This window comes from Lissotriton vulgaris, chromosome 2_1 (genome assembly GCF_964263255.1).
Source record: "Lissotriton vulgaris chromosome 2_1, aLisVul1.2, whole genome shotgun sequence".
NCBI lineage: Eukaryota > Metazoa > Chordata > Amphibia > Caudata > Salamandridae > Lissotriton > Lissotriton vulgaris.
In genome coordinates, this window is record NC_141687.1 from 1,104,174,456 (window position 1) to 1,104,201,285 (window position 26,830).

Here is a 26,830-nt window from a genome sequence, read left to right on the forward strand (position 1 = left end):
CCATGCTACCACTAGGATAGCTTTCTATAAGGTTGACTTTACAACCACCATCAATAAGGGTCGATTAGACTGGTGCAAGGTGCCCACTAGAACTAGTGGACATCATATGCCAGGCTAACTTCTCACAGGAATTTGATTGAGGTTATAGCCTAACCAAATGGGAATAAGAATCTAATTTGAGATGTTGCAATAATTGTAAGGGGTAGGTTGAGCATCTCCAACTTTTAATGGATACCTTTAAAACTTGATAGAGTATCAAATCCGTCAAGGCCTAAGCTACTGTGGGGAGGGAGATCTCTGGATTTTTCAAAGTCAATAAGATATCCTCTGCGAAAGTACAGACCTTATATTGTTCCCAACCAAATGTGAATCCATGAATTGTCTCCTACTTACAGATTTCAATCACTAGTAATTCTACAGCTACATCAAAGAGAAGATGAAAGAATGGACATCATTGCATTGTTCCCTCAGGAGATTAAAGGAGCACAGTGTTAGGCTACTATGGTGAATACAGGCTTCTGTAGCCCTGTAATTTGCCAGGATCCACCCCCTCATCTTCATGCTAAACCATCTCTCCTAAAACCTCTGTCAGATATTGCAAACTCACTATCAAGCTTCTTTTTAGCATCAAAGCTCAGTAGGATGGTTGGGAACTTGTTTACAGGATACCTTTTCAATGAAGTGTGCCCCTCGTCATCACTCTGTCTGCCTTATTAGAAAACCCACTTTGCCGGCTCAATCAAGCAAGGCCTCAGCTTAACCAATCTATTTGTCAGAATCTTAATAAAGATATTAGCATCCACATTGAATTAAACTATTGAACGAAAGCCTGAACATTTCTCTAGGTGTTTACCAGTCTTATGAATAAAGGTGCTATCCGTCCATTTACAAGGTAGGGATTCCTAAGACCCAACCAAATGAATTAAAGCGGGTTGTCATATGCTTTGCCAGGTGTGGTAAAGTTTTGTAATACAAAACCCTGGTGTTATAGCAATGAACATTTCCTTAGACGCTTTCCTTATTGGAGATCTCCAGGACTGGGGGATAACTAGTTGGGAGCTGCAGGTTTGGCATCAATGTCAGAAATTACGTCAGGTGAGGTCACTAAAACCATCTAGTGCCCACCATGGTGCAACATCAGCTTCCATACATTTTTCTAAGCCTTCAAGGTGAAAGGATGGACTGGCCTAAACTGTAAGTAGTAAAGTTCCAAACCCAATGAAATCTTATTGAACATTCCCAATAACATATCCATCAAACGGATGCCCACTCTGACTCGGCCCTTGAATTGTGCCCCTGTGATTCGTGTCTAGAGTAGTCTATGCTGCACTTTTTCTGGTTTTTTTGTAAGCTGTACAATTTGCCTAGGAATAAAATTCTAATCCAGTTGGGCTATCTAGGTATTTTAAATGTATATATCTGCGCAAGATTTATTGTGTTTGGAATGGCCTGGCGTAGATTATGATAAATTGAGCTCTTTCCTCATTCTTTCAGTCACAATGCACTTTTTAACCTGAGTATGGGTGGAATGGTTGGGTCTAAAGACATTCATTAATAGCAGATTTGAGTAGGCAATTTTTATGCGTCATTTGCGAAAGATGGTGCTTACTGTGATTGAGATTTTATGTGGATACATTATTTTAATATGACTCAATACCCAGATGTATTGTTATGATGTTTTTATATTGTATATTGCTTGCTGCTCATTTTTACAGGATCAAACACTGCATTTTTTCCGAATAAAGATTATTCTGATTCTATCAAACGGGGAGGCAGATGGGATCAACGAGGAATTTGCAGGTAGAGAAGAGTATCATCATGGTAGATAAGTAACTTTTTCTTCTGATGCATACTTCCACCTGCAGATTCCTCACCAGCAGTACACCATTGAAGGACAGTTGAAGGATGGTTAAATGAGAAAGTCCTGCAGAACAGAACTGGCAAGTGGCCATCCCAATGTACTCCGGAATCCAGCTTGGCGAAAGTGTATAGGGATGCCCATGTGGCTGCCTTACAGACTTTGCAACTGGATCCCCTCTGGCTAGGGTAGAAGTTGATGATTTTGCCTTGGTGGAATGAGCCCCAACTCCTTACGGGAGTTCTTTTTGCACAATGTGTCTTGATGCATTAAATGGTTCATCTTGACAGTGTCCGCTTTGCCTTTCTGGAAACCACAGTACTCAAAGAAGTGTGGGTCACGCAGTCCCATGTCTTCAGTATGGGTAGGTAAAAGCAGACGCTTGCCTAGGATCCAGCCTATGAAGCTCCTTCATAGGGTGGGGTGGGGAAAAGAAGGTCGGGAGGGTCATTGCCTGGCCTGAATAAGAGGTAGTCAATACTTTAGACAGTGAAGTAGTCTCATTATCAACACACATTTTTTAGAGAAAAATAAGATGAATAGCGGGCCTGTAATTCACTGAATCAGCTCCCAAGGTGATGACCGTCAAAAATACTGCTTCGAGGGTTAACATGGGCAACTGGCAACTCTGAAGAGGCTTCAAACATAGACCCCATTAAAAATATCAAACACAAGACAGATTTCACTAGGCCACAACAAAGGGAGTTGGAAGGTACAATATAGTCAATCGTTTGAGTAAAAACACCTCAATAAGGGATTTAAACAGGGCAGGCTGGTCAGGGAGACAGAGGAACATCAACAACGCAGCTAAATATTTTACAGTGCCAATTGCATACCACTCAAGACAAAGTGTAAACTGTAGTATCTAAAACAGACAATCCTGAAGAAGGTCTGCATTGTTGTCTGCACACTATGAAACAAAGATTTCCATCTCGCAGAGTAAATAGATTTAGTAAAGGAGCAACGAGCTGACAGGATTACGCGTACAACCTCTGATGGCAGATTAAAAGAGCTTAGGTGTCCCTGCTCACTATCCAGACATGAAGTTGGAGCATTTGTAGCTTGGGTGGAAGCACCATTACCTCCAACTGAGAGAGAAGGTATGGTCTGAATAGTAGATTAAGCTGTGGATGAAGGGGGAAGCACTGAAGGTCTGCATACCACACACACACATCTAGTCCAATCCAGGGCACTTGGAAATACTTGGTTGGGTCTTGAAAATTCTTCTTCAAAATTTAAGGAATCAAGGGTGTGGGTGGGAAACGTGTAGTGCAGCTGAAAGTTCGGCCTCAACTGAAATGCGTCCAACAAAAGCTCTCCACAACGGACACTGCAGGAAGGCACAGAACTGGTAGCATTAAGCATTCTCGAAGAAGGCCTAGAATCCACTTGAGTAGTGCCCTAAAGGTCAAAGATGTCCTAAGCAACTTTTAGTAAGAGTGTTGGCATGATGATGCCGGCTCAGACTGCTGGCTCTGGCATTCAAAGGCAATGCCTGGTGACTGGCTGTCAACCATATCTCTTGATGGTTTGCACAAAAGACCACAACCTCAATGCTTCTAAGCAGAGGAGCGGAGACACTTCTCCCCAATGTTTGTTTACATATCACACTGCAGTAGTATGGTCAATCAGGATCTGTATGGACCGACCTTGGATGGACGGAATGAAGGCCGTGAGCACCAGCCAAATCGGCTGCAGTTCCAGTAGGTTGATGTGAATCACCGGCTCCTCTGGAGACCAAAGTCCCCTAATCTCCAGGTCCTCCTGATGAGGCCCCTCCCACCCCCACCCCAGTATAGGGTGGCAGCTTCAGTCACTGCCTTGCCACAAGGTGAGGGGGAGTGTGGGCCATTCACGGTAAAGATTCACCCCATTCCCCCACCAAACTAAGTCGGCTGCAGTGCTTGGGGAGTTTACAATGGAATCAGACCGGACTCTCCCATGCTGCAATCTCTGCATGCGGAGGAGCCCCTGCAGAGATCTCATATTCCAACAGCTATGTGTAACCAGGAAGTCAGCAGGCGTAGGCTCTTTAAAAATGGAACTTGCGCACCCTTCAGGACAGACCCTATGAATTGGAGGTGCAGGGAAGGCACCAAGTGAGATTTGGGCCCGATGACTGAAATGTCCAGGTCAAACATTATCAAAACCGCAGATGACGCACCACCACCACGGACGTTCCAGCTTTGGTCAGCCAGCCATACAGGTATTGGAAGATTGTGCTTTCCGACCTTCTGAGATAGGCACTGTAAGAAATTGGGCTATTAATAAAGAGGGGTGGAAGTCCCACTCCAATATTAAACACAATCTTGGTCAGGGTGAAACACAAAAGTCACTAAAATAACCTGTGTTTAACACTCTGGCAGCTTGGCACAAAGCAGTCAATGCACTGTGTAAAGAATTTATGCAGCACTCAAAGAGTAATAAAGTGAAAAGACAACACAAAACAAATTTAAAACCAATTTAGATAGAGCAAGTTTTAATAGATAAAATAATACCAGAACAAAAAGTTGGCGTTGACGAGGGAAGCAAAGTGGTCACTGTTGGTGCGAGAGCAGGTCCAGCATCGCGGACAGTTGACACTGTAGCTTTGCATTGGCAATGACTGTATCCTGTCACTTTCAGTGTGCAGTGCAGGTCCTGCATTACTGGTCGCTGTTAGAAAGAAGAGCAGGCCTGCTGGAACTTCGCCTTGGTGGTCATCACAGGTGGTTGATTTTTGGAGCAAAGAGGTTACCTTGCAGTGGTGAGAAGCCCAACGTCTGTACCTCAACCTTATCTTCAGGAGGAGTTCACACTGATGCAGCCAAGAGTCCAGGACCTGGAGGGTATCTCTTGGGGACCAGGACTCCAGTAGAAGCTAGCAGCAGGGCTCACGTAGGTCCAAACATGTCAAGTTGGTGCTGGTCTGATGTGCATTTGTAGCTTGTGGAAGCTTGTTGTGTCCCTGAAGCTCACACAGATCAGTTAACTCGCCCCTTGAGTCACACTGGGTAGTATGGGTTCAAGGCAAGCAGGTCCAATATTTCTACACTCAGCAGCATAGTCACTCTTCCTCAGACAGCAGGGCAGTCCTTCTGAATCTTCCACAAGTCCAGGCGTATTCTGATGAGAGGATGTAAAGGTCCCACTTTTATATCTGGTAGCTACCTTTGTGTGGTGGGCATTCCCTGATATTCCCCCAAAACAGGTTCTGGTCAGTTCATGCCCTTACCCTTGCTTTGGCTCCAAACTGTTTAAGGGGACAAAGGCAAGGGCAGGCCTGGTATCAGGTCCCTTTCTGTGTGTAGCAGTCAGACCCCTCTGATGTGTAATCAGTGCAGGGTGAAGCGCCTCCCCAGCCATCCTGTCAGGAGAACTCACTATTCTCACCCCTAGGTTTCTTTTGATTCAATGTCAGAAAGCAATGCACAAAACACAACAAGAGAACAATTTTTAGTCTTGTGACTCTGGACACTGGCAGAAAGGCACATTTGATTAGAGTAGAAAATTGCCAAATTTCGAAAAGTGGCATTTTCAGAATAGTAACTTGAAATCTGACTTTACCATTAAAGAGGATGTTAAATTACAATTCATTACAGTATAAACAGCATCTCTCCATCTAGTCTCAAACTGAAGTTAGCATTTATAAAGTGTAATAGGGTACCACCGTGTTAGTCTATGGGACACTTAGGGTAGCCCAACAACACAACACTAAACAACAAGTTTAGCGACTTTTCACTGCCAGGACACTATACCCATATGTCCTACTTTTTTTTAATACAATGCACCCTCCCCTAGGAACTTTAAAAGCCTAACTCAAGGGTGACATTTAAGTATTAAAAATGAATTTTTTTAGCCTGGCATAAAGGTTTATTTTGCCAGGTCTATATGTCAGTTTAAAACGTAAGTACAGGCTGCTATGGCATTCAGTTGCAGCTGCTACTAAGCATGGGGGGGAAGCAGAGGGGGGGAATAAAACAAAAACATACACTGACTTACCTGGATTGCTGCTACCTCCGCTACGTCTCCTCTGCGCCGACACAGGAAGCTCCCAGAATCACCTGTCCATTTACAACGCTGTCTGGAGCAGTGTTGTGATTGGTCTGAGCACCAGGGATCAACGCTCAGACAAGAGCTTGGAGACTTTGCATCTTCCCCACCAAGCTGCATTACACGGCCTGGTGGGGAACATGCAAAGTGCAAATGACTGTTTGACCGACTCTCTTGGGCAGGTCAAACCGTCATGAGCACTTTAGAGTATACTTTAAACCCCTCCCCTGCGCCCTGCACTAGCCAGCTTGGCCAACCAGGAGGAGGAAAACTAAAATGATAATGTTACATTCATTTTAGTTTTCCTTTTTACACTGCTGAGTGAGTGAGGCAACCCTTCTCCAAATTAGCGGAGGAGCCGCCGCTGGTGGCAGGCCTGAAACATGTTTAAAAGGCTACTTTAGTGGGTGGCCCTATGAATCTGTTGCCTACTAGTAGCAGATAATTTACAGGCCCAGTGTACATGCATTACCATATACTATGAACTTACAAGTAGATTAAATGCCCCAATAAGGTTTAGGCCAATTTTACTATGTTTTCAAGGCTGAGCACGAACACGATCACTGGTTAGCAGGGAAAAATGTGCAGTGTTCTAAACTCCAACAAAAACAGGTTCAGCAAAACAATCTGTGGTGACCATGCTTAAAGGGCCATGTCCAATAGGCCGAAACTCCACCATAACCTTGGTGAAGACTCATGGTGATGATGACTAACCAAATGGGAGTACCACAAACTGGACGTGCTTAAAATGCTCTACAAAGCTTAAGTACTTCTGATGGGGCAATAGCACCTAAATGTGGAAAAGTGGGTCCTCTAGGACGAATGAAAACCATTACGTTTCCAGCTTCCAATGTCAACACCACCTGAGCTAGAGTTATCATCTGGAACTTCTTCCTTAGAAAGTTATTCAAGTCCGCAAGGTTCAGCACTGGAAGTGGACCACTGTCTCTCTTGGGCACAAGGCAATATTGACATCCATGTCCCATATTCGGCTGTAGCAAAAACTCCACAGCTCCCTTCAGGAGGAATGTTCCTACTTCTAGTAGCAGGATGGAAAGATTGTCTAGTAGAAGGGCAGATGATCAGATGTGGAGTCTGAAGAAAGAGTAGGGTGAAACCCCCCTCTATAGTCCAAAGTAATGGTCTTCCAGCCTGGCAGAAAGGAGGACTTAGCTTGAAACAACCACGCCCTTGCGTCCACAAGGGCTCGGAGAAGCAACCTAGACCTGCTTTCCCGCAGGGGATGAAGAGGAGGTGGTGCCTTGCTGGAGGGATTTGCAGCCCTTACCCTCTGGCTCGGTCCCTGTATTGCTTGATCAGCATATTCAGGGGCTGCAAGAATTAACCCTGGTGGAAGGTGAATCCTCTTGCAAACCCCCAAAAGTACTGTAACTGGAGATAGTGCCAAGTTGGCTGAGGCTGTTGGGAATCCCAAGTATGAGCCTGGCCTTACTTTATTGGGGGTGGGGGGTGGAGTGTTATATAGCGCTAACTCGACCGAAAGGTATCAGAGCACTTTACATGGGAACCAGTTTGTTACAGACGGACACATTTATTTGGTTAGGCCCTGGAAGATTAGGTGATTTGCCCAGAATCACAGGATGGTGAGTGTCCCTGCTGAGACGCGACCCCGGTTCCCCAGCTTTGAGGTCGACCGCTCTAGCAGTTAGGCTAGAGCCTCTCACCGTTCCAAAGCGAAGTCAGCTCTGTTCCAAAACAGATTAGCTCCATTGAAGGAGAGAGCTATCAAGTTAACCTGCACATCCAAGTAGTAGCAGGATATTTGGAGCCGGGCATTTCATCTCAACAGACGGAGTTACCCATAGCATGCGCCATGGAGTTTACAGTGTCCATGCTAGATTTTTATAACGCAACGAGATGCTTTATTCATCTCCTACAACAACCTGGAAGGGGGACCTCATGCCATCCAGGTAGTTGGTAGGGAGGGTTAACCAGGTGGGCTAGTTCCCATAAAGCATGACTGTATTGTGCATAGACACGTGGCATTGAGGGATTTGAGAGCCGTGCTGTCTGCTTGGAAATGTTTTTTCTCAACGTTTCCAGGTGTTTTGATTACATATCAGCACAAAAGGAAGGTGCAGGTGGACTGTCCAGAAGAGCAGGATGCTTCAGCAACCAAACTTTCAGTCAGTGGATGTGCAGAGAGAAAGTTAGTGCTGTGCAACCAAACCTAATGCCGAATGGTGAGGTGAGCTTGTCCCAGGCTGCCATGACCAGGCTCAGCAAGGCCTCGTTTAAAGAGAGACAGGGGTTCTGACAATGATGCAGATGGAAGGAGAACCTTGAGGATATTAGTTTTGACATCTACCATCCGGAGGTGCATCTCCGGCACCGCAGACACTTTCCTAACCACTGAGGGGAAGGACATCACTTCTGGGATGAGAGGCCCTGTAGGGAGCTCCAACTACATCTCTGAAGGCGGTGTTCAGTCTACTACTGGCTGATGAAAGGCATGGTAGCTCATAGATTTGATTTCTCCCACCATCATAGTCATAGGCATAATCACTCACAGGATCAGAGTCCGATTCAAAAAGGTTGTGATCTGGTGCCTGACTCTTCTAGCTTTAAGTGTTTCTTGGTCTCCCATCTGGACATATTTCAATGTATAGTCTCAGGAAAAGAAGTTGGCGGCGCCAATAGGTCCGTGTTCGGTGTCAGAGTTAGCAGCATCAGTGGATTCTGTGGCTTGAATAGCGGAGGCATTGCAAATCAGAGTGCCGCACAGAAAGATGGCGAAGCCAGTGCAAGACAAACATAACTGCATTTTAATTGGGGCAAAAGGCATAAAGTTTGGCAGGCCATAAGGTGTCATGGACCAAGGGGTGTGCAGGATGGCATTGTAGTGTGGGCAAAAATAGCATACATAGCATTCAGGGACACCGCCAGGTTCCAACCTGTTGTCGGGAACTCTGTTTAAGAAGGTGTTAGTGCCGGGAAATCTAGGAATGATGGAGCCAGAGCACCAAAGGCGTTGCAGGAGGTGATCAATATGGTTCCCTGTTCTTTGGAGACACTAGCACAGGGCTGCTCAGAGGAGGGTCTGCCGGCTCTACAACGTGCAACTCCAGCTCTGAATATGAAGATTTTGTGGATCATGGAGGGATTTTGGAGACATACCTTTTGTGGACTTGCCAATGGACGGCTGTGCCTGCCATGATGGTCCTGGACCCTGAACAATTTGGTCTCACGCTCGCTGATGGCCATCGGGTGCACACTGAGGGAGGATTGCAGAGACCGGGAGTCATGGTCTAAACGTAGGCACCAAAGACAACTGAAATGTGGGTAAGTAATCACCATCTGTCCCTCACAGTCCATACATAGCTTTATGCCAAGAGCTTCTAAATGGATTATTTTGTAATAATTTGTCACATTTGTGACAAAAACTTAAAACTCAGGAAATAGTTTCGGTTTTATCACCCGACATCACTTATAGCATCAATACGAAGACAGTGCCTCCCGCCAACTCCCTCCCACCAGACGTTTTAGAGCTTTTAAGTTTGTTGATCCAGTCCGACATTTAGAATTCTTCTACAGGTGAGGAATCTGCAGGTAGAAGTATCCATCAGAAGATAGTTACATTTTTAAATAGCTCACGAGAGGCTTTCATGCTATTCAGACCTTTACTATCTCTCATTTTCTAGTGAATGTTAAGTATAGTAAAAGTTATGAGCTGGTCAAAAAAAAAATTATACTGTCCCAGAGGATCTCAAACTCAAGATCAACCTACTCTCCTTTTGGCAAAATCTCAAAACCCACTTTCAAACCTTTCCAAAGAAATTAGTCCTATTGGTACTAGTTGGGAACTACACTTGCATTTAGCCATTAATGTTGCTAGGTCCACACAGTACAAATATCTTCCATTTGCGAAATAACTCTGAAACGATCACCTAGGTTTTCTATGATTTAGACCACAATCTTGGTTAGGCTTCAGAACACTCGAGCTCATGATTCTATTAGACTTTTTCAATGAGAGGGGAAGGCTGGACACTAACTTGAAACTGCAAAAAAATAGGCTGCTCCTAGCGCCTAGAAGCATTTCGAAACAGGAGTGACAAATTTGTCTCAAAAGATTTATTAGTAAAAATCAAAGCACCGAGGACAAACAATCCATCGTGCAGTGGTGAACATCCTCTAATTAGCACAGCCACATCACACTTGGTCTAACAACTAGTAACACAGAGGAAATGTGGTGAACGATATGTATGAACAGTATGCATGAATGCATGGTTGTTTGGTGTAACCCTTAAAATTGTTACACTGCACTAAGAAAATATAGTCTCTTAAGAGCATTAGTCTAATAGAAAAAAATAGAGTAAACTTCGATTTAAGAACAATGTCGCAAAAGCTACTCTACCAATACGACCACTTTTGAGGAGTGCGCAAACAATAGAAGCCTACAATGTGAATCAGACATGCAGCACAGCAACAAGATGAGCCTGGCATGCTGCAGAAGAACAACAAAAACCCTCGAAATAGATCCAACAGGCAGTGCAAAGGATAATGGGACACACCAGATTAGGTATTGCATGAGGTCACACTGAAGGCAAATGACGGAAAAATAAAAAAAATACATTCAAATTCACAATTGGACTGGGGACCTCTTCTCAGAAGAGCCAATGTGATACTGGCTTCCCTGGTACCAGCAGGCAGGTCCACAAACCCAGCCCAGAAATTTAAACATTCACCTGATCTGATGGGGCAATGCAAGAGGATAATGCACTTGGACCTAGGACATCAAATTCATGATCTGTATGTTAGTAGTTCCAGGTAACCCCACTATTGTGATAATGCCTAGTGTGCCAGTTAGGCTAATTTCCATGCTGACTCCACGACACACCAAGCACAATAAATGACAAAGGCCTGAATCCCCAACTCACCTCATTGGTTCGATGTCCACAGGTATCACAGTTTGTTGCCATAATGATCACCTCCTTGAAGTGTGGGATTTCTGCAGCAAGGAGAGTTAAGGAAACAGCTCCTGAATCTCCACAACACAACTAATTGAAGAACAAGGCTGTAAAAGGTATTCAAACTTGGGGCCACTCTTGTATTGTGGACTTTGGGCAATCTAAAGAGAGCAGCTGTATGACACTATCAAAGTTATAATAGTTTTGAAAGGATTTGAAAAAGTTATATCAAGATATCATAAGCACGGACTCAAACAGAAGGTATCTCTAGACATGGCAAGGGAGGTGTTTAACATCAAACAAAGGACAATGATTTTCATAAATAACACATTAAGGGCAGTTTGCAAAATTTACTCTCTTGGGCACTGCAAGTCCCACAGTTTCACAATAACTCAGTGGTTTAAAAAGGATCAGAAAAGACAGACAAAGAATTTCTATCAAACAGTTATTGAGACAGAATTACACAGAGCTGGGTCCTAATTCTGTTCACTGCCTACCAGAAGCACATTTGCTGATATCACTTCACGTATCATAGCATGCCCCTTTATAGCTCTACTTACTATTCACTCGAAATCACTTTCAGTATATCCTGAGCATATGCCACAACTTACTATTAACCCCACAGTACTGCAATGGCATTGCCGAAGCGACTCTTTCCCGCAGAGAATTATTTAATAGAAATGCAGGACCCAAAACCTTGGCTAGAGCTTCAAATCTAAAGGGCATTTCAGATGTAGAACACTGGCCTGTAGCTGTAGTCTTCATTTCAACGCAGATTTCATCCTTTGTATTAGTCACTTAGCATGGCATAAGGCATTATGTGCACATTTCTAATCCTATTACCGTAAAGGATACGTACTAACTTCATATTGGTATTAGCCGGGGAATTGCATTCAGGGCAATTAGTTCCAAACTGCAACACCTAAACAAAGAGATAGAAAACAGTCAGCAATCCCATCAATGTATGCTTTATATTGCAATGAGAAATTATTTCTGCTACAGATTACCACTGTGCTGTCAGAACTAGAGGCAGTGCTGTCCGGGCTCCCAGGTAGTATTCCCCATCCTCACCCATTGCAAATATTATTTGTCTAGTCCCCTACAGATGCGGCCACCACTTAAATGCCCAAAAAGGGCGACTAGCAGAGCTGACCAACTTAAGTCAAACATTGTGGAAGTGATCAGTACCTCATTTCTCAATTCATCCAAAGTGGCTGGTGAAGTTTCTTCTGGTTCTGCTTCATGGTCTTCTGGCTAAAAACAAAACATTGGGAGTTGACTCATTAAATTCTACGCTGCTCCTAAAAACTAACCAGAAAGTTAAACATCCTACACCTTTAAATGTTTTGTCTGTGTTACTACAGCCGGTCATCATTTTTAACATGAACAGCATGTGTTTTGTAATTACTTCTAACATCAGAACAAGCGCAGCAACAACCTCTCTCTCTCCCTTTAAAAGGTTCCACCCAGCCCATCGGATTTGGGCGCAAAAGGTTGCTTTAATGTAGAGAAGAGGCTGGGAAAACAAAGGGATTTGAGATCTCGGTCCCATCCACTTCGCACCCCTTTCTTCATGCAATAGCTAGATTGATAATTCCCTAAAACCTCCGAAAAAGTCTAAAAAATATAGAACAAATCCAGCCAAAGTCGCATTCAAAGTGCATTCCGTGGTATGCACATTTTTTCTTAAGTACTGTCTAATGCACCTCTTGCATCACCCAGCAGGAAGCCTTACTTTCCACAGTACCGCCCACTATAGCTTCTAAACTGCACAGTCTGAAGCCTTAATTTATTACCCTGTGAACAATACATTTAGATCCAAGCATTGTGGTATGAAAGAACACATTCATACATAACCACAGCTCAGGCACTTAAAAAACCTTCAGGTAGTGGTACATCTTTATCCAGTAACATTCAAAAGGACCGCCTCTCATCACTTCTGTATGGTGGACGTACAGCACCGTAGCAGTTTTCAAACAAGGTACTAGAGAATGGTCTACTGGACACAAAAAGGCACAAGATCGGGGGTGGAGGGTGGTCACACCAAAGGTCTCTAGGATCAAAATTTAAAAAAAAAACAATGGATCACCTTGACCACAACTAAAACAGAAAAGCAGCCTTTCTCGCAGCAATACTTTTATCAGCAGCTAAGTTTCAAGTATTAGTTGCAAACCTGAAATCAGCCTCCGTGTTCAAATTCAACCATACATGTGGGAATTCACCTTTAGAGAGCTCTGCTTACCCCGAGGCCTAGCATGGTGTCCTGCTCTGTGCTTCGCTTATAGTGAGTCACAGTCATGGCCTCGTCCTTCTGAGGAAAGGACGGATTTTCCACAAAGCTGTTTCCTGAAGGATCGTCTATCATCTGGGTGAGGCAAAAAACAGAAGTCGTCAATCTCCAAACTGCAGTCTACAGAATAGGGTTACCATGTCAGAATACCACCACGTGGTTACAAATTAAATTAATTTGGAACGGTATGAATACTTGTACCTTCTGCTAGCCTTGGTCTTTAAGTTTTATCGCTTAAGATTAATCTGTTTCTGTTTTTCAACCTAGTTATACTGATTTTCATTTATTTTGTAGCAATAAGCGAAAGCTCAAAGTTTCTTTAGGAATTTAGGAGAGAAACTGCATCAGAAAATCCGCAACATTAAACAATGTATCAGAAATAAAAGAAAATACAACAGTTCTGACAATTTGTTACGGAACACATTTATTCAGTGAGCAGGTTATCATGGACTTTAAAGCATTATTGGTACGTTCAAGCTTGTTGATTCTACTTCAAGAAATGTTTCAAAGCATGCGCAGACCTGTTTTTTGGTAAGGTGAAGTACACATTGATAATTTCTGATTGCTTCCTTTTCAGGTACTCAATTTAGTGGTCAACTGTTTATGTGTGATTGTTGTAAAAGTGGCATGTCATGGCTCATTCCAAAGAGGGAAACTCAGAATAGGAACAGTTTCCCACACCCCGTAACTACATGGGGTACTGGTTTTTAATGAGTGCAACAAATACCACACCCTACTCTGCCCCGCCAATAAATACCACAGCCTACTTTGCCCCGCCAGGAATTACTGCCTTTGTGTTTTCCTTCATAAATGAATTTACTTAGAGGTATAAAATCCGATTGTATTAATATGTCAGTAACCTCTTAGGAGTGTTGAACATAATTTTAACTGGGCACACCATACATCCCTTCATGCTCTACCTACCAAAGTGAATGGCGAATCGACTTCTTTCAGTTTTTCCAATTTTGCAATGAAGTCATCAATTTTGGCTGCAACGTCTTGCTCCTTCTCCTATGAAAAATAAAGTAATACTCTTTGATGACACACCATCCTATATTCCTGGAACACCATCCATTGGTGCAATTGACAGTAAGCCTCAACAACCTTACAAGAATATAAATCATATTACAATACAAAGCACAGCACTCATATGCAAACTCAGTTAACCTTTTACCCCAATGACACAACAAAGGCAAAATTATGAACCCCAAATTTGAAGATCCATCTTATGCCACATGCTTCCACCCAATGTCATCAACTGGTCCGACCACTTCCCCATCCCCTCCCACATTTTGGTCTCTACACCACCACAGTTTTTTCCCAATGCGTGAAAAGCTGCAGGATCTGTCTGGTAATAAAAGTATCTCCTGACCTACTTATGACCTTAGTTGTCTGAAACTAAATCAATTAAAGTTTTCTGCAGGCATAACTAAAATTTTGTCCTAAAACAATGTTATCCCCAAAAAGTATTGTCTCGCTCTCCTTCAGCTAAAAATCCTCAACTACTTTACTGACAAGATAACATCCATTTGAGAAAAAAATCAATTCCGATACTTCGGGTAATGTTTCTCTACCATGTTTCTCACACATGATCTTACTCCCATCAAACATCTCAATCCTACAACTTAGTTTCTTGACTACTAGCTAGAAACATTAGAACCCACTCCCATATCTTCAACTTGACCTGGTGACCATTAATCACAATCTTTAACCCAAGGAGTTTTGAGACACATTCAAAACCATTCTGGATCACCCCATCCAAAAAAAATAAATTCTAGACCTTGGACAGCTTGCTTTCTAACTACAGTGATAGTAAGATGTGTGGTTATTCACATGAAAACCATCATAGCCTAAAAACAGCTAATTACCAACTATCAATCTGGATTCTGTCCACAACGTAGCACTGACATAATCACTCTACAGATCCGGGAAGATGTCCACTGCATACTCTAAGACGGACTTCTGCTTACTCAATTTTCTGGTACCACCAGGGCCTTTGATACAGTAAGATCACAGTACACAGTACAATACTTTCTACGGTGTCTTTCATGGTAATGTTCTGAGCATTATTTCCTCTTTTTCACAAACCAAAACCAAGTGGTAAAGATGGATAATTTCATTCTGGAAGCATTCCTACATCTTGTAGTGTTCCTCTGGGTTTAATTCTAGCCCCTAGGCTGTTCAACGTGTACATGGGGGGGGGGGGGGGGGGGGGGGGGGGGGAGGTCTCATCTATAAAGTCTGGAAAACCCAATTACTTCTCAAAGCTCCTTATTGCCCTCAGGGGGTCAAAGGGATATGAGAGTTCTATCACACTACAGCTGTAATTCCTTGTTTCAAAGCTGCCCATGCAAAGAAACACTCCTTTTCAAAACCTGCAACCTCGGTTTGGTACTCACTGCCCACCAAGATAAGAACTGCATGCTCTCTACCAACACTCAGGAAACATCTAATAACATAATTTTCACCTTTTTCTGCACTAATACCAATCTAACCCCCCCTTTTTTGCTATGACAACTGACCGACACGGACACTTTTACAGACTGTTTCTAGCCTATTCTGCAGGTCAATTGCTGAAGTTTCTCATGCATGATAAGCAATTCCTTATTCAAGTTCAGAATAGGTTGTATGTAAAGCACACCAACATATCCTGTGGTGCAGGTGCACTATAAACAACTATGAAATACATATACCACAGATCACATGCGAATGCCTCATGCTCAATCTGCACCACAGTGGGTACCATCAACCAAAGTAACAGCCAAATACACTGCCAACAAAGTGGTGCAAATCTGTGCGTACAAATCTAAATGGTCGTATCCCGGGCCACATGCTTCTAGTGAAACAGAGAAATGCAATATAACAATGCTTTGTTTGACGTTGCAGATCAAGTCTACCCTTCACATAAGGTGCAAACTAAGCCCCAGTGGGTGTCACAGATAGCCAACAAAGTTCCAATCAGCATACGAATAGCCAAAAGGCTGTTGTGCCGAGAACAGAAAGCTACGCCAAGCTAAGTGTAACAGACAGCAATCACCCTGATGGTTGTTCCTAAGAAATGTAATCACCTATCAAGTACCAGAGACCACAAAATTCAGCTGTGTGTTATATTCAACTAACCTACCAATCACCTACCCACTCACTGCTTCCCAACGCTATTTGGGAGCTACCTGTAAAGCGATTAATCGACTTCAGGTGCTACAGAATGCTGCAGCTCGCCTCATTTTAAACCTCCCAAAAAGATCGAACTCCAAGGCCGCCCTCCAGTCACTCCATTGGCTGCCAGTGAGGAGCAGAGTTGAATTTAAGTCCCTCTGTACCTGCCACCGTATCCTCGCTAAAAAGGCGCCAGCACCACTCCAGAACCTTATTACAAGGTATGCACCAACTCGTGCACTGCGCTCCTCGCATGGAGGCTTACTTAAGGTCCCTAGGGTGAAAAAGGCCCGCATGGGAGGAAGATCCTTCCGATACCTGGCGGCAAAAAATTGGAATAATTTACCTCTTAATCTCCGTCTGGACCCCTCCGAATCTAGTTTCCGGAGGAAATTAAAAACTTACCTCTTTTCTAAATAAGTGGGCTCCTCGCCTACTTCTTTCTCAGAGTGCTTCAGTTCAGCGCGGGGACACGCATTCTTGCGTAACCAGGCGCTCTATAAATGCCCCTTAATAATAATAATAATAATAATTACGGATAGTTTCTAATGCCAGGCTGCTCTTTGCCAATTCAATTTATACCTTGTTATAGGTCAGGGCTGATTGATGGAATTCCAAGTGATTTACTACTGCATTTCTTAATCCAATCTAGAAGCTCAGTCTCTCCTATATTATGTGTCCCTGAATCAGCGGAAAACATTCAAAGGCATAATTCATTTTAATGGTATTCCACTGGAACAGGTTGAGGCTTTTACGTATTTAGGAATATCCCTTCAGAGTAACATGAGCTGGAAAAATCACATTGATATGGCTGTTCTAAAATTTCACCAGCTGGCGGGTGTAATCGCCCTTAAACATAAAGCTTCTCTGACCAAGCCAATCACCCCGGCCCTAGAAATATATAACATGAAGGTGATAAGTGCCTCTTTGTACGGTTCGGAACTGTGGGGATTTTCCAATCTGAATCAATTAAAATTAGCTGAGAATAGGTTTCTACGTCGTCTAGTTGGGGTCCCCCAAAGTACCCCCACTGTACCGCTTGTATATGATCTTGGCAGGAAAAAATAGAGGATTTGGCACGGTTACGTCCCCTATTGTATTGGAGACGGATCATGACAACTCCTGAACTAGCTCACTATGCCACCGCCCTGAAGGACATCACTAGGGCAGATCGATTTCATTCTATCCCGTGGCTCAAAGAAATAAGGGGTTTATTAACGAAATTGGAACTAGATCACTTATGGGTCGACCCAAATGTCTCAAGGTTCCCGTCAAAGATAACCTTGAAATAAAATGTACTGGGACATGGTTTGGTTGTCTGCCCTTAATACTGGATCCAACACAGAGTTAACTGGTCGTTTTCTTGATATTAAATTCCTACCATTGTGTGAGTCTTACTGGGACATTATAGAAAGGCCCTATGAAAGAAAATTGTACTTTCAATTCAGAATTGTGACTCTTCCAGTAAAAGCTTTTACTCATAAATGGTCGGTAAACCAGAATGACAAATGTCATCAATGTAAACATATGGTTGAGAATGTACCCCACCTGTTGTTTGTATGTCCCCTTTATATAAGCCCCTGCCGTAAGTGGATAAAACCGGTGTGTACAAACCTGGGGACACGCAGTTTTGTAGAGGCTTTAAGAATACTCGCATCAGATTGCACACCCTGCGATAGTGGTTGCAAAATTCCTAGGGTGGACCTGGACAATACGCACCCGCTCCTTGCAGTCCCCAGAGGCTAGCCAATGAATCTTATCATATCGAGTAATGTACGACCAATTTTTTTAATCAATGTTTAATTGAATTGTTTTAACTCATTTTGTATAAATTGTTCTTAATCTTTGCAAGCGACAGCAACATGGTTTAATAAGTTTTAAAAAAATGATGTATTTAACTTTGTAGTATTTATAGTGTAGTCTTAGGATGAATAATTGCTTTTATGACATGCTGTCGAATAAAGCTTTGAAATTTGATTTGTAACAGACAGCAATCACCCTGATGGTTGTTCCTAAGAAATGTAATCACCTATCAAGTACCAGAGACCACAAAATTCAGCTGTGTGTTATATTCAACTAACCTACCAATCACCTACCCACTCACTGCTGCCCAACGCTATTACGGATAGTTTCTAATGCCAGGCTGCTCTTTGCCAATTCAATTTATACCTTGTTATAGGTCAGGGCTGATTGATGGAATTCCAAGTGATTTACTACTGAATTTCTTAATCCAAGCTAGAAGCTCAGCCTCTCCTATATTATGCCACTTACATAAATACAGAGCTGAGTGAAAGCACTGTAGAGGATCCTGCTAAAAACACAGAGCGAGCCTATCAACAGAGCACTCTTCTTAGACAGAGGCCCAGCACCTAAATGCTGGGTGGGGTGCTAAACGTCATCTGCCATTGCACAGCCAGCCCATTGGGTAGGGGGTGTTGGTGGCAAATTAAGGTTTAAGCCCTTGATACTATACCATGCATACTGTTGAGTTTCGAAACCACAAATGAAAACCATTCCTGTACTGCACCCCAAAAAAATAAAGTCACTGTTACCCGTCGGGCTGCCTGGTCCTGCTCCAGCCCAGCTATGGCTCTCATGAGGAGACCTTCGATTGTAGTCAGAGCTGGAAGGAAAATAAAATAAGATGGTATGAGCATATCACTCAATAAAAGCTTATCAGTATTTCAAAATTTTACAGAAATCACTCTGCATACAACAAACAGTGTGCACTTAGACCACAGTATAGTTACTATTGCATGATGAATCCACTATTGGTCTTGTGGAGAGAGGATGGACAATGAGGACTCAAACATGTGTCTAAGATAGGCTAGGTGGAAGATCTAAAGTATCTTGAACGGTTTCAATACAAGACCTCAGAGTGGACTTTCCTTGCTTTTTTGTTTTAGATCCTGCACAAATGAGCAATTAAACAAAAAACACTTTGCTTCAATCGTAAGCCAACAAAAATGCTTCGCTTTTAATAAAAAATAAAATTCAAAAACAGGTTGCTACTCGCATGCCTTTGCATCTTGTCTAGGAAAACGTTTGTAAGAAGTGTAAGTCAACAAAAAGGTAATATCTGCAAACTTTTCCATTTAGCCAGTGAAATAAAAAAAATCGCTCACCTCTAAACTAAACCTCATTTAGCATATCAAAAAGATTAACAAGAGAAATAGTCCTTAGCAACATTCCATCATGCATCAAAAAAAGCACGGACTTCAATGCAGACAAAACAGCAAACAAGACAATTATTGAAATGGACTCCTGTTTAGGACCTGCAAATCACCACATATAGTAGCAAAATCAGTTTTGAAAACAAAAGATAAAAATAAATTTAGGAACAAGGTGCTCACAAAAGAGAATAAATAAACTGAATACAGCATATCGTCATAAATGGCGATGGAAAACCTTCAAAACACCTGGAAAACCTTCAAAACACCTGGAGCTGGCTTATATTGAGGCTTGTGGGCGCAAATTCATAACTTCAACTTTCTGTATTGTCCTTTAGCAAACATGCACGAATTCCATTTCCGAATCTGGATGTTGTTTTAATTTTACGGCCATTTGCAAATAAAATCACACAAACCCCATGCTTCAGATTTGGATTTCATAAAAACATCAATTCCAACAAAAACCACAAAGATTGTTTTATGTTAAGTTATCAATTTTTCAGTACCTCATAGGTTATCAGACTGTGAAAATCATGTCAAATCACAATTAGCCATACGTTCTGTGCAATAATGCATGCTTTATTCAAACACAGGGGCTACAAATATATGCTTCCAGTGACAGAACAAACCAATACATTGACAGCATTTAGCAAATCATATTTACACTATAAATCAGAAAAGGCACACAGGAGTATGCAAACCCGGCTATTTTAATTAATCAACAAAAACACATTATGTTCGCTATGAGAAAACTAGAGTCAAGCAAAAAACATATGTGCAAAAACACCAATTTGGTGCATTAGTTACTCTACCCTGCACCAAAAACATTAATAACCGATTCATTTAATTTTGTTTGATTGAAAAAATAATAAAACACAATCCCTTGCTAGCCGTGAGCTGTAGGATACAGAAAGCATTACTCACTCAGAGTGGGATCTGTATATCCCTCTCACTGATTGAACTGACGACCTCAGAACACTCACCTCCTTTCTGTGTAAAGGGTGGAATTTCAAAGTCAAGGTCTGGTATTCTAGTTGTTGCACTATCCATTTTCACCACCTCCCTGTCCAGATCCTACAAACATGTAAACAAATAAAAGCATTCTATGGTAAAAATCCAAATTATGACCAGTCGTTTGACCTGAACAACTTATTTACACGTGCCCTTGCTGCTTCAATCACTGACTTCTGCAAGAGATAATTTGAGGCACCACCTGTGAGCATAGGCCCGATTACATCATGATACCACATTAATACATTTCACAGAATATCTTGTACATGCAGTGCATTGCATCCACACAGAAACTCACTGCACTGAAATTTAAGTTCGAACCAAGGTATAACATATTTAAAACTGAAGGAAAAAAAATGTAATTAAAGATGCTGTTAAAGTACAATTCCACTGTACAACAAGAACTGTCAAAAGCCAATATGCAGAATTTTGGCTTTCTCAATGCAGAACTCTTGGCTTTGCCAAAACATTTTTCTGATGATGCTGTGCACTGGGAAAAACATTGGTTTGCATGCTGACCAGCCTTGGCTAAAAAATAAAAAAACATGCATTGGCATAGCCAATAGGTCTTGCCTTTTGGGCCTTATAAGTATTTAGTTATGCAGCACAATATTCTTGGTGCAACAACATGCACTGTTGCATGGTTAAACACTTATAAGGCCCCAAAGGCGAGACCTATTGGCTATGCAAATGCTTGTTCTCATCTTTCTGGAGATTTCGGCAATTACCATTTACTGACGGGCGCTCTGCTAAACTAAAAGCTCTCCCACATACTTTTTAAAAATTATTATTAGCCGATCTAAGTTGTGTAAGTCATCGAACTTATGTTGGTAAATAAATAAATAAATAAATAAAATGGCGCTGTTCTTATTTGCATGCATGCAGGGTGATGCTTGCTCACGCCTACAGAATGACGGGACATGCAACAGCAGCTGTGTCCTCTAGCCTTTTTTGCCTTTTTCTATTTTCTCTTTTTTGCCGATGCTAGTTAGCATCAGCAACACGCATTTGCAATGCAATAGGTCTCGCATTAGAAAAGTTTGAGCTATTGGTATTGTAAATGACATTTTTTTAAATTTATGTGTTGGTTTTGAAAATAGCAAAATTAATAGCTTTGTCATTTACAATGCCAATAGTTTTACCTTTCGCAAATGTGACACCTATAGCATATTTGTAATGCAATATGTGTTGTATTTACGTGACTTAGATGTATTGATATTACAAATAACAATGGCCTTTATTTTTTTTTAATAATAAATACAGAAGTGAAATATTAACATCTTTTTGTGACATTTGTAATAAAGCTTGAAACATTGAGAGAAGATATTTGAACCAGTTGTTGTTGAATGGTTGTACAGATTGCTGATGTGGTGGCGACGAGTGATGTGGTGGCGACGAGTGATGTGGTGGCGACGAGTGATGTGGTGGCGACGAGTGATGTGGTGGCGACGAGTGATGTGGTGGCGACGAGTGATGTGGTGGCGACGAGTGATGTGGTGGCGACGAGTGATGTGGTGGCGACGAGTGATGCGGTGGCGACGAGTGATGCGGTGGCGACGAGTGATGCGGTGGCGACGAGTGATGCGGTGGCGACGAGTGATGCGGTGGCGACGAGTGATGCGGTGGCGACGAGTGATGCGGTGGCGACGAGTGATGCGGTGGCGACGAGTGATGCGGTGGCGACGAGTGATGCGGTGGCGACGAGTGATGCGGTGGCGACGAGTGATGCGGTGGCGACGAGTGATGCGGTGGCGACGAGTGATGCGGTGGCGACGAGTGATGCGGTGGCGACGAGTGATGCGGTGGCGACGAGTGATGCGGTGGTAGAGCATAGTGATATTGTGGTGCCCCCGAGTGGTTGTGGTGATGCGATAGAGGGAGGGCGATAGATAGAGGGAGGGCGATAGATAGAGGGAGAGCGATAGATAGAGGGAGGGCGACAGATAGAGCAATAGATAGAGTGAGGGCGATAGATATAGTTAGGGCGATAGATAGAGCAATAGATAGAGTGAGGGCGATAGATAGTTCGATAGATAATAGATGGATAGAGTGAGGGCGTGCACTGACAACTGGTGGTGTGTGTCTGGTGAAAGCATGTATTGACGGCTCGTGGTGTGTGTACCTTTTGAAAGCGTGCACTGACGGCTGGTGGTGTGTTTGTGGCTGGTGAACGCGTGCACTGACATCTGGTGGTGTGTGTGAATGGTGAAATTGTGCACTGACGGCTGGTGGTGTGTGCGTGCTTGGTGAAAGTGTGCGCTGATGGTGTGTGTGTGCCTGGTGAAAGTGTGTACTATGTCTGTTGGTGTGTGCCAGGTGGAAGCGTGCACTGACGGCTGGTGGTGTCTGTCCGGTGAAAGCGTGCACTGATGGCTGGTGGTGTCTGTGTCCGGTGAAAGCGTGCACTGATGGCTGTTGATGTTTGTGTGTGGTGAAAGTGTGCACTGATGAGTAATAGAAAAAGTTTTATTGTTTCAGTTAATTAAAAGCATAACAATACATTTTATAAAATCAACTACTCATTTACAATTTCCTTTTGTATGGATAAATTCTCTATTAAATCATTCTAAAACATTGAGTCTAGTGCAAGCATTTGTTGTTTAAAAACAATTAAGCAATCCATGTAATTTATAGTTCCAAGAGTTCTGATATTTATACGTTATTTAGTTCAAAAGAGCCCTCTCACTGCACTACCGCAGTTATGTTGTCCTTATGTGGGCAGGGTGCCTGTTTGTGTTTTAACGCTTGGGCGTGAGCCACGAGGAACTTTAATAATAAACAGTTCAAACGGGTATCTATTGGGTTCAAAGTGGACATGATCGCCGATCTACACGTTTTTATGCCTCGTTCGTTCATTGCCTTTTTTAGGAAGAATGCTCGTGCTTGGGCTAAATTCGGGCAGATACAAACTAGATGAATAAAGTCCTCCTTCCTGCTCCCACATAGTCTACAGATTTTGGATCCGTCATGCAGCCACATTGGTTGGTCCATGGTTGATGGAAAATTTCCCAGACGGAGCCCCATTAATTTTCGTTTTCTGTAAGCTGGAAATGTAATTGTTAGATATGGGGCTGCAGTGAGAGTTTTGTAGTTTGATATGACCATCCAGGCGTGTTTTCTTGTGCTGAACGTGGCTTTGTCAAGTAAAAGAGACTAGAATTTTGTTGACTTGTTTATGGCTTGTTTAAACGCTGGATAAGGCAAGTTTAGTTCCCAGAGATTTCTTGTTCCAGTCTCGGTTATGGCCTTCTCAAGGTACTGGTTGTTTGGGGATTTAACATCTTTTATTTCTTCCCACAGTGCTTGATGCAGTTCTGAGGTTGCCATGTTCGGTTTCAAGCTGTACCAGTGCTTTATATTTGCGTACATTCTTCCCACTGTTTCATTTATTATTCCAAATTCTAATCTTGTCTGGGCTGGTGAAGCTCCCCGTTGAATTTGGAAGGTGGATTTAAAGTTGGCGGTCTGCATTTTATTGAGCAATTCCGCGTCTTTCCCGTGCAGTCCCACGCTGCCGTACGACAGGGTGGGAAGCACTTTTGCTTTTATCGTTGCCAATAGAGGTTTATATGATGGCCCCGTAAGCTTTTTGGCTAAGGATCTAAAAGCAAATGACAGCGAGTTAGCTGTCTGGGTGATGTACGTCTTTTGCTGCTGGTGGTTATGTTGATTGTCAAAATAGAAGCCCAAGTACTTATAGTTGGTCACGGCCTCTATTTTTGTTCCCTCCAGTTAGATGTGCAGGTTGACTGATCGTCGTCTGGTGATGACCATTGTTTTTGTTGTGTTTATCTCCAGGTTGTTATTTGTTATAAATTCCGCCAGCCCTACTAGTGACCTTTGAAGGCCAATCTTTGTTAGGGTCAACAGTACCACGTCGTCCGCGTAGGATAGATGGGTTAGGGATAAGGAGCCTAGTTTGGGTGGGTGGGATGAGATCTTGTTTAGGGTTGGGGCTAAATCTGCCATAAAAAGATTAACAAGCATTTACAATGCAATGGTCTCGGCATTATTAAAGGTAGAGCTATTGGCATTGCTCATGACATTTTTTTTATTTTTTTAATCTTCAATAAACGTCATTGTCATTTACACCGCCAATAGCTTACTCGTTAAATAAATGGCAGTGTCATTTGCAATGCCAATAGGTTAATCGCTCGCAAATGCATGACCTATTGCATTTACACACACACACACCCAGAGCCACACACACACACACACACACACGGGGGAGCAAGCACAGCCAGGGGGCGGGGGAGCAAGCACAGCCAGGGGGCGGGGAAGCAAGCACAGCCAGGGGGCGGGGAAGCAAGCACAGCCAGGGGGCGGGGAAGCAAGCACAGCCAGGGGGCGGGGAAGCAAGCACAGCCAGGGGGCGGGGAAGCAAGCACAGCCAGGGGGCGGGGAAGCAAGCACAGCCAGGGGGCGGGGAAGCAAGCACAGCCAGGGGGCGGGAAAGCAAGCACAGCCAGGGGGCGGGAAAGCAAGCACAGCCAGGGGGCGGGAAAGCAAGCACAGACTGCTTTTGCCTGTCTCTAAAATACGCTTGTTGCTCAAAACAGCCATCCTATATTGGAAAGCTACATTGAAATACACCAAATACATACATAAAATACATACATAAACTGTTTGACTATAGCAAGTACAATGGAAAAGTCATATGTCACTGAATGTAAGATTGGAAGACCAACTGTGTACTGTGTATTATGTTGATGATTCCTGAAACCTATAATAATGCCATGCTCGATTGTAATGATAACCTGAATAAAACCAATAAAAGTATGTTTAAAAAAAGCTAGTAGCTATTTTCTTTTATGTTGTGTGCACCCCAGAGCTCGCAGGCTAGAGTATTGTGCTGAGTGGGCCCCCTGCAGCTTGCGGGCCGCAGCAACACGGGGCCTGTGCGGGCCTGTGTTACACCACTATGTTTAGAGGGGGCTGGGTGAGTGCTCTAAGATCTATTTATTGTTCTCACTAATCATGGTTCACATATTGAGATTAACCTAACCTTTTAGGTGGCGCTAAGAGGTGAAATACGACAAAGCCTCTGCTCTGTGGGGCCGGGCGAGAGGTGATGGTCAGAGTGGAGATGCAGGGGCGCTACAACAAAGCCTCAATAACATGTAAATGGTCTTTTAAAGACCTGCTAAGTACTTTGGTGCGGCTGTCTGGGTGTGTGCGCTGAGGAAGCTGAAGGCTGACACAGACAGACAGACACACACACAGTGAGATGGGGGAGGGAGAGGGAGGGGAGAGAGAGGGCAGGAGGGAGAGAGGGGGCAGGAAGGAGAGAGAGGGCAGGCGGGAGAGAGATATGGAGAGGGAGGGCAGGAGGAAAGGGTGGCCAGAAGGAAAGGGTGGGCAGGAGGAAAGGGCAGAAGGGAGAGTGAGGGCAGAAGAGAGAGTGAGGGCAGAAGGGAGGGCAGGAGGGAGAGGGAGGGTGGGCAGGAGGGAGAGGGAGGGCAGGAGGGAGAGGGAGGGCAGGAGGGAGAGGGAGGGTAGAAGGGAGAGGGAGGGTAGAAGGGAGAGGGAGGGCAGGAGGGAGAGGGAGAGGGAGGGCATGAGGGAGAGAGAGATGGAGAGAGAGATGGAGAGAGGGCAGGAGGGAGAGAGAGGGCAGGAGGGAGAGAGAGGGCAGGAGGGAGAGAGAGGGCAGGAGGGAGAGAGAGGGCAGGAGGGAGAGTGAGGGCAGGAGGGAGAGTGAGGGCAGGAGGGAGAGTGAGGGCAGGAGGGAGAGTGAGGGCAGGAGGGAGAGTGAGGGCAGGAGGGAGAGTGAGGGCAGGAGGGAGAGTGAGGGCAGGAGGGAGAGTGAGGGCAGGAGGGAGAGTGAGGGCAGGAGGGAGAGTGAGGGCAGGAGGGAGAGTGAGGGCAGGAGGGAGAGGGAGGGCAGGAGGGAGAGGGAGGGCAGGAGGGAGTGGGAGGGCAGGAGGGAGTGGGAGGGCAGGAGGGAGTGGGAGGGCAGGAGGGAGTGGGAGGGCAGGAGGGAGTGGGAGGGCAGGAGGAAAGGGTGGGCAGGATGGAGTGAGGGCAGGCTGGAGAGGGAGGGCAGGATGGAGAGTGAGGGCAGGATGGAGAGTGAGGGCAGGATAGAGAGGGAGGGCAGGAGGGAGAGAGGGGGCAGGAAGGAGAGAGAGGGCAGGCGGGAGAGAGAGATGGAGAGGGAGGGCAGGAGGAAAGGGTGGGCAGGAGGAAAGGGCAGAAGGGAGAGGGAAGGCAGATGGGAGAGGGAGGGCAGAAGGGAGAGGGAGGGCAGAAGGGAGAGGGAGGGCAGAAGGGAGATGGAGGGCAGAAGGGAGATGGAGGGCAGAAGGGAGATGGAGGGCAGAAGGGAGAGGGAGGGCAGGAAGGAGAGGGAGGGCAGGAAGGAGAGGGAGGGCAGGAGGGAGAG

General features: G+C 44.1%; 1 protein-coding gene across 2 annotated transcripts in view; it reads right to left on the reverse strand.

Annotated features, from left to right (window-relative positions):
- The window catches only part of ZPR1 (ZPR1 zinc finger), a 113,676-nt gene that overhangs the window by 46,909 nt on the left and 39,937 nt on the right, over positions 1 to 26,830 (reverse strand). For both annotated transcript variants that reach the window (XM_086956814.1, XM_086956815.1), the window contains 7 exons: positions 20,418 to 20,508; positions 18,817 to 18,887; positions 14,033 to 14,119; positions 13,061 to 13,183; positions 12,007 to 12,072; positions 11,674 to 11,740; positions 10,789 to 10,859 (listed from right to left, as the gene is read on the reverse strand). In XM_086956814.1, coding sequence (XP_086812940.1) covers positions 10,789 to 10,859; positions 11,674 to 11,740; positions 12,007 to 12,072; positions 13,061 to 13,183; positions 14,033 to 14,119; positions 18,817 to 18,887; positions 20,418 to 20,508 — 576 coding nt within the window. The remainder of the gene's footprint in view (positions 1 to 10,788; positions 10,860 to 11,673; positions 11,741 to 12,006; positions 12,073 to 13,060; positions 13,184 to 14,032; positions 14,120 to 18,816; positions 18,888 to 20,417; positions 20,509 to 26,830) is intronic.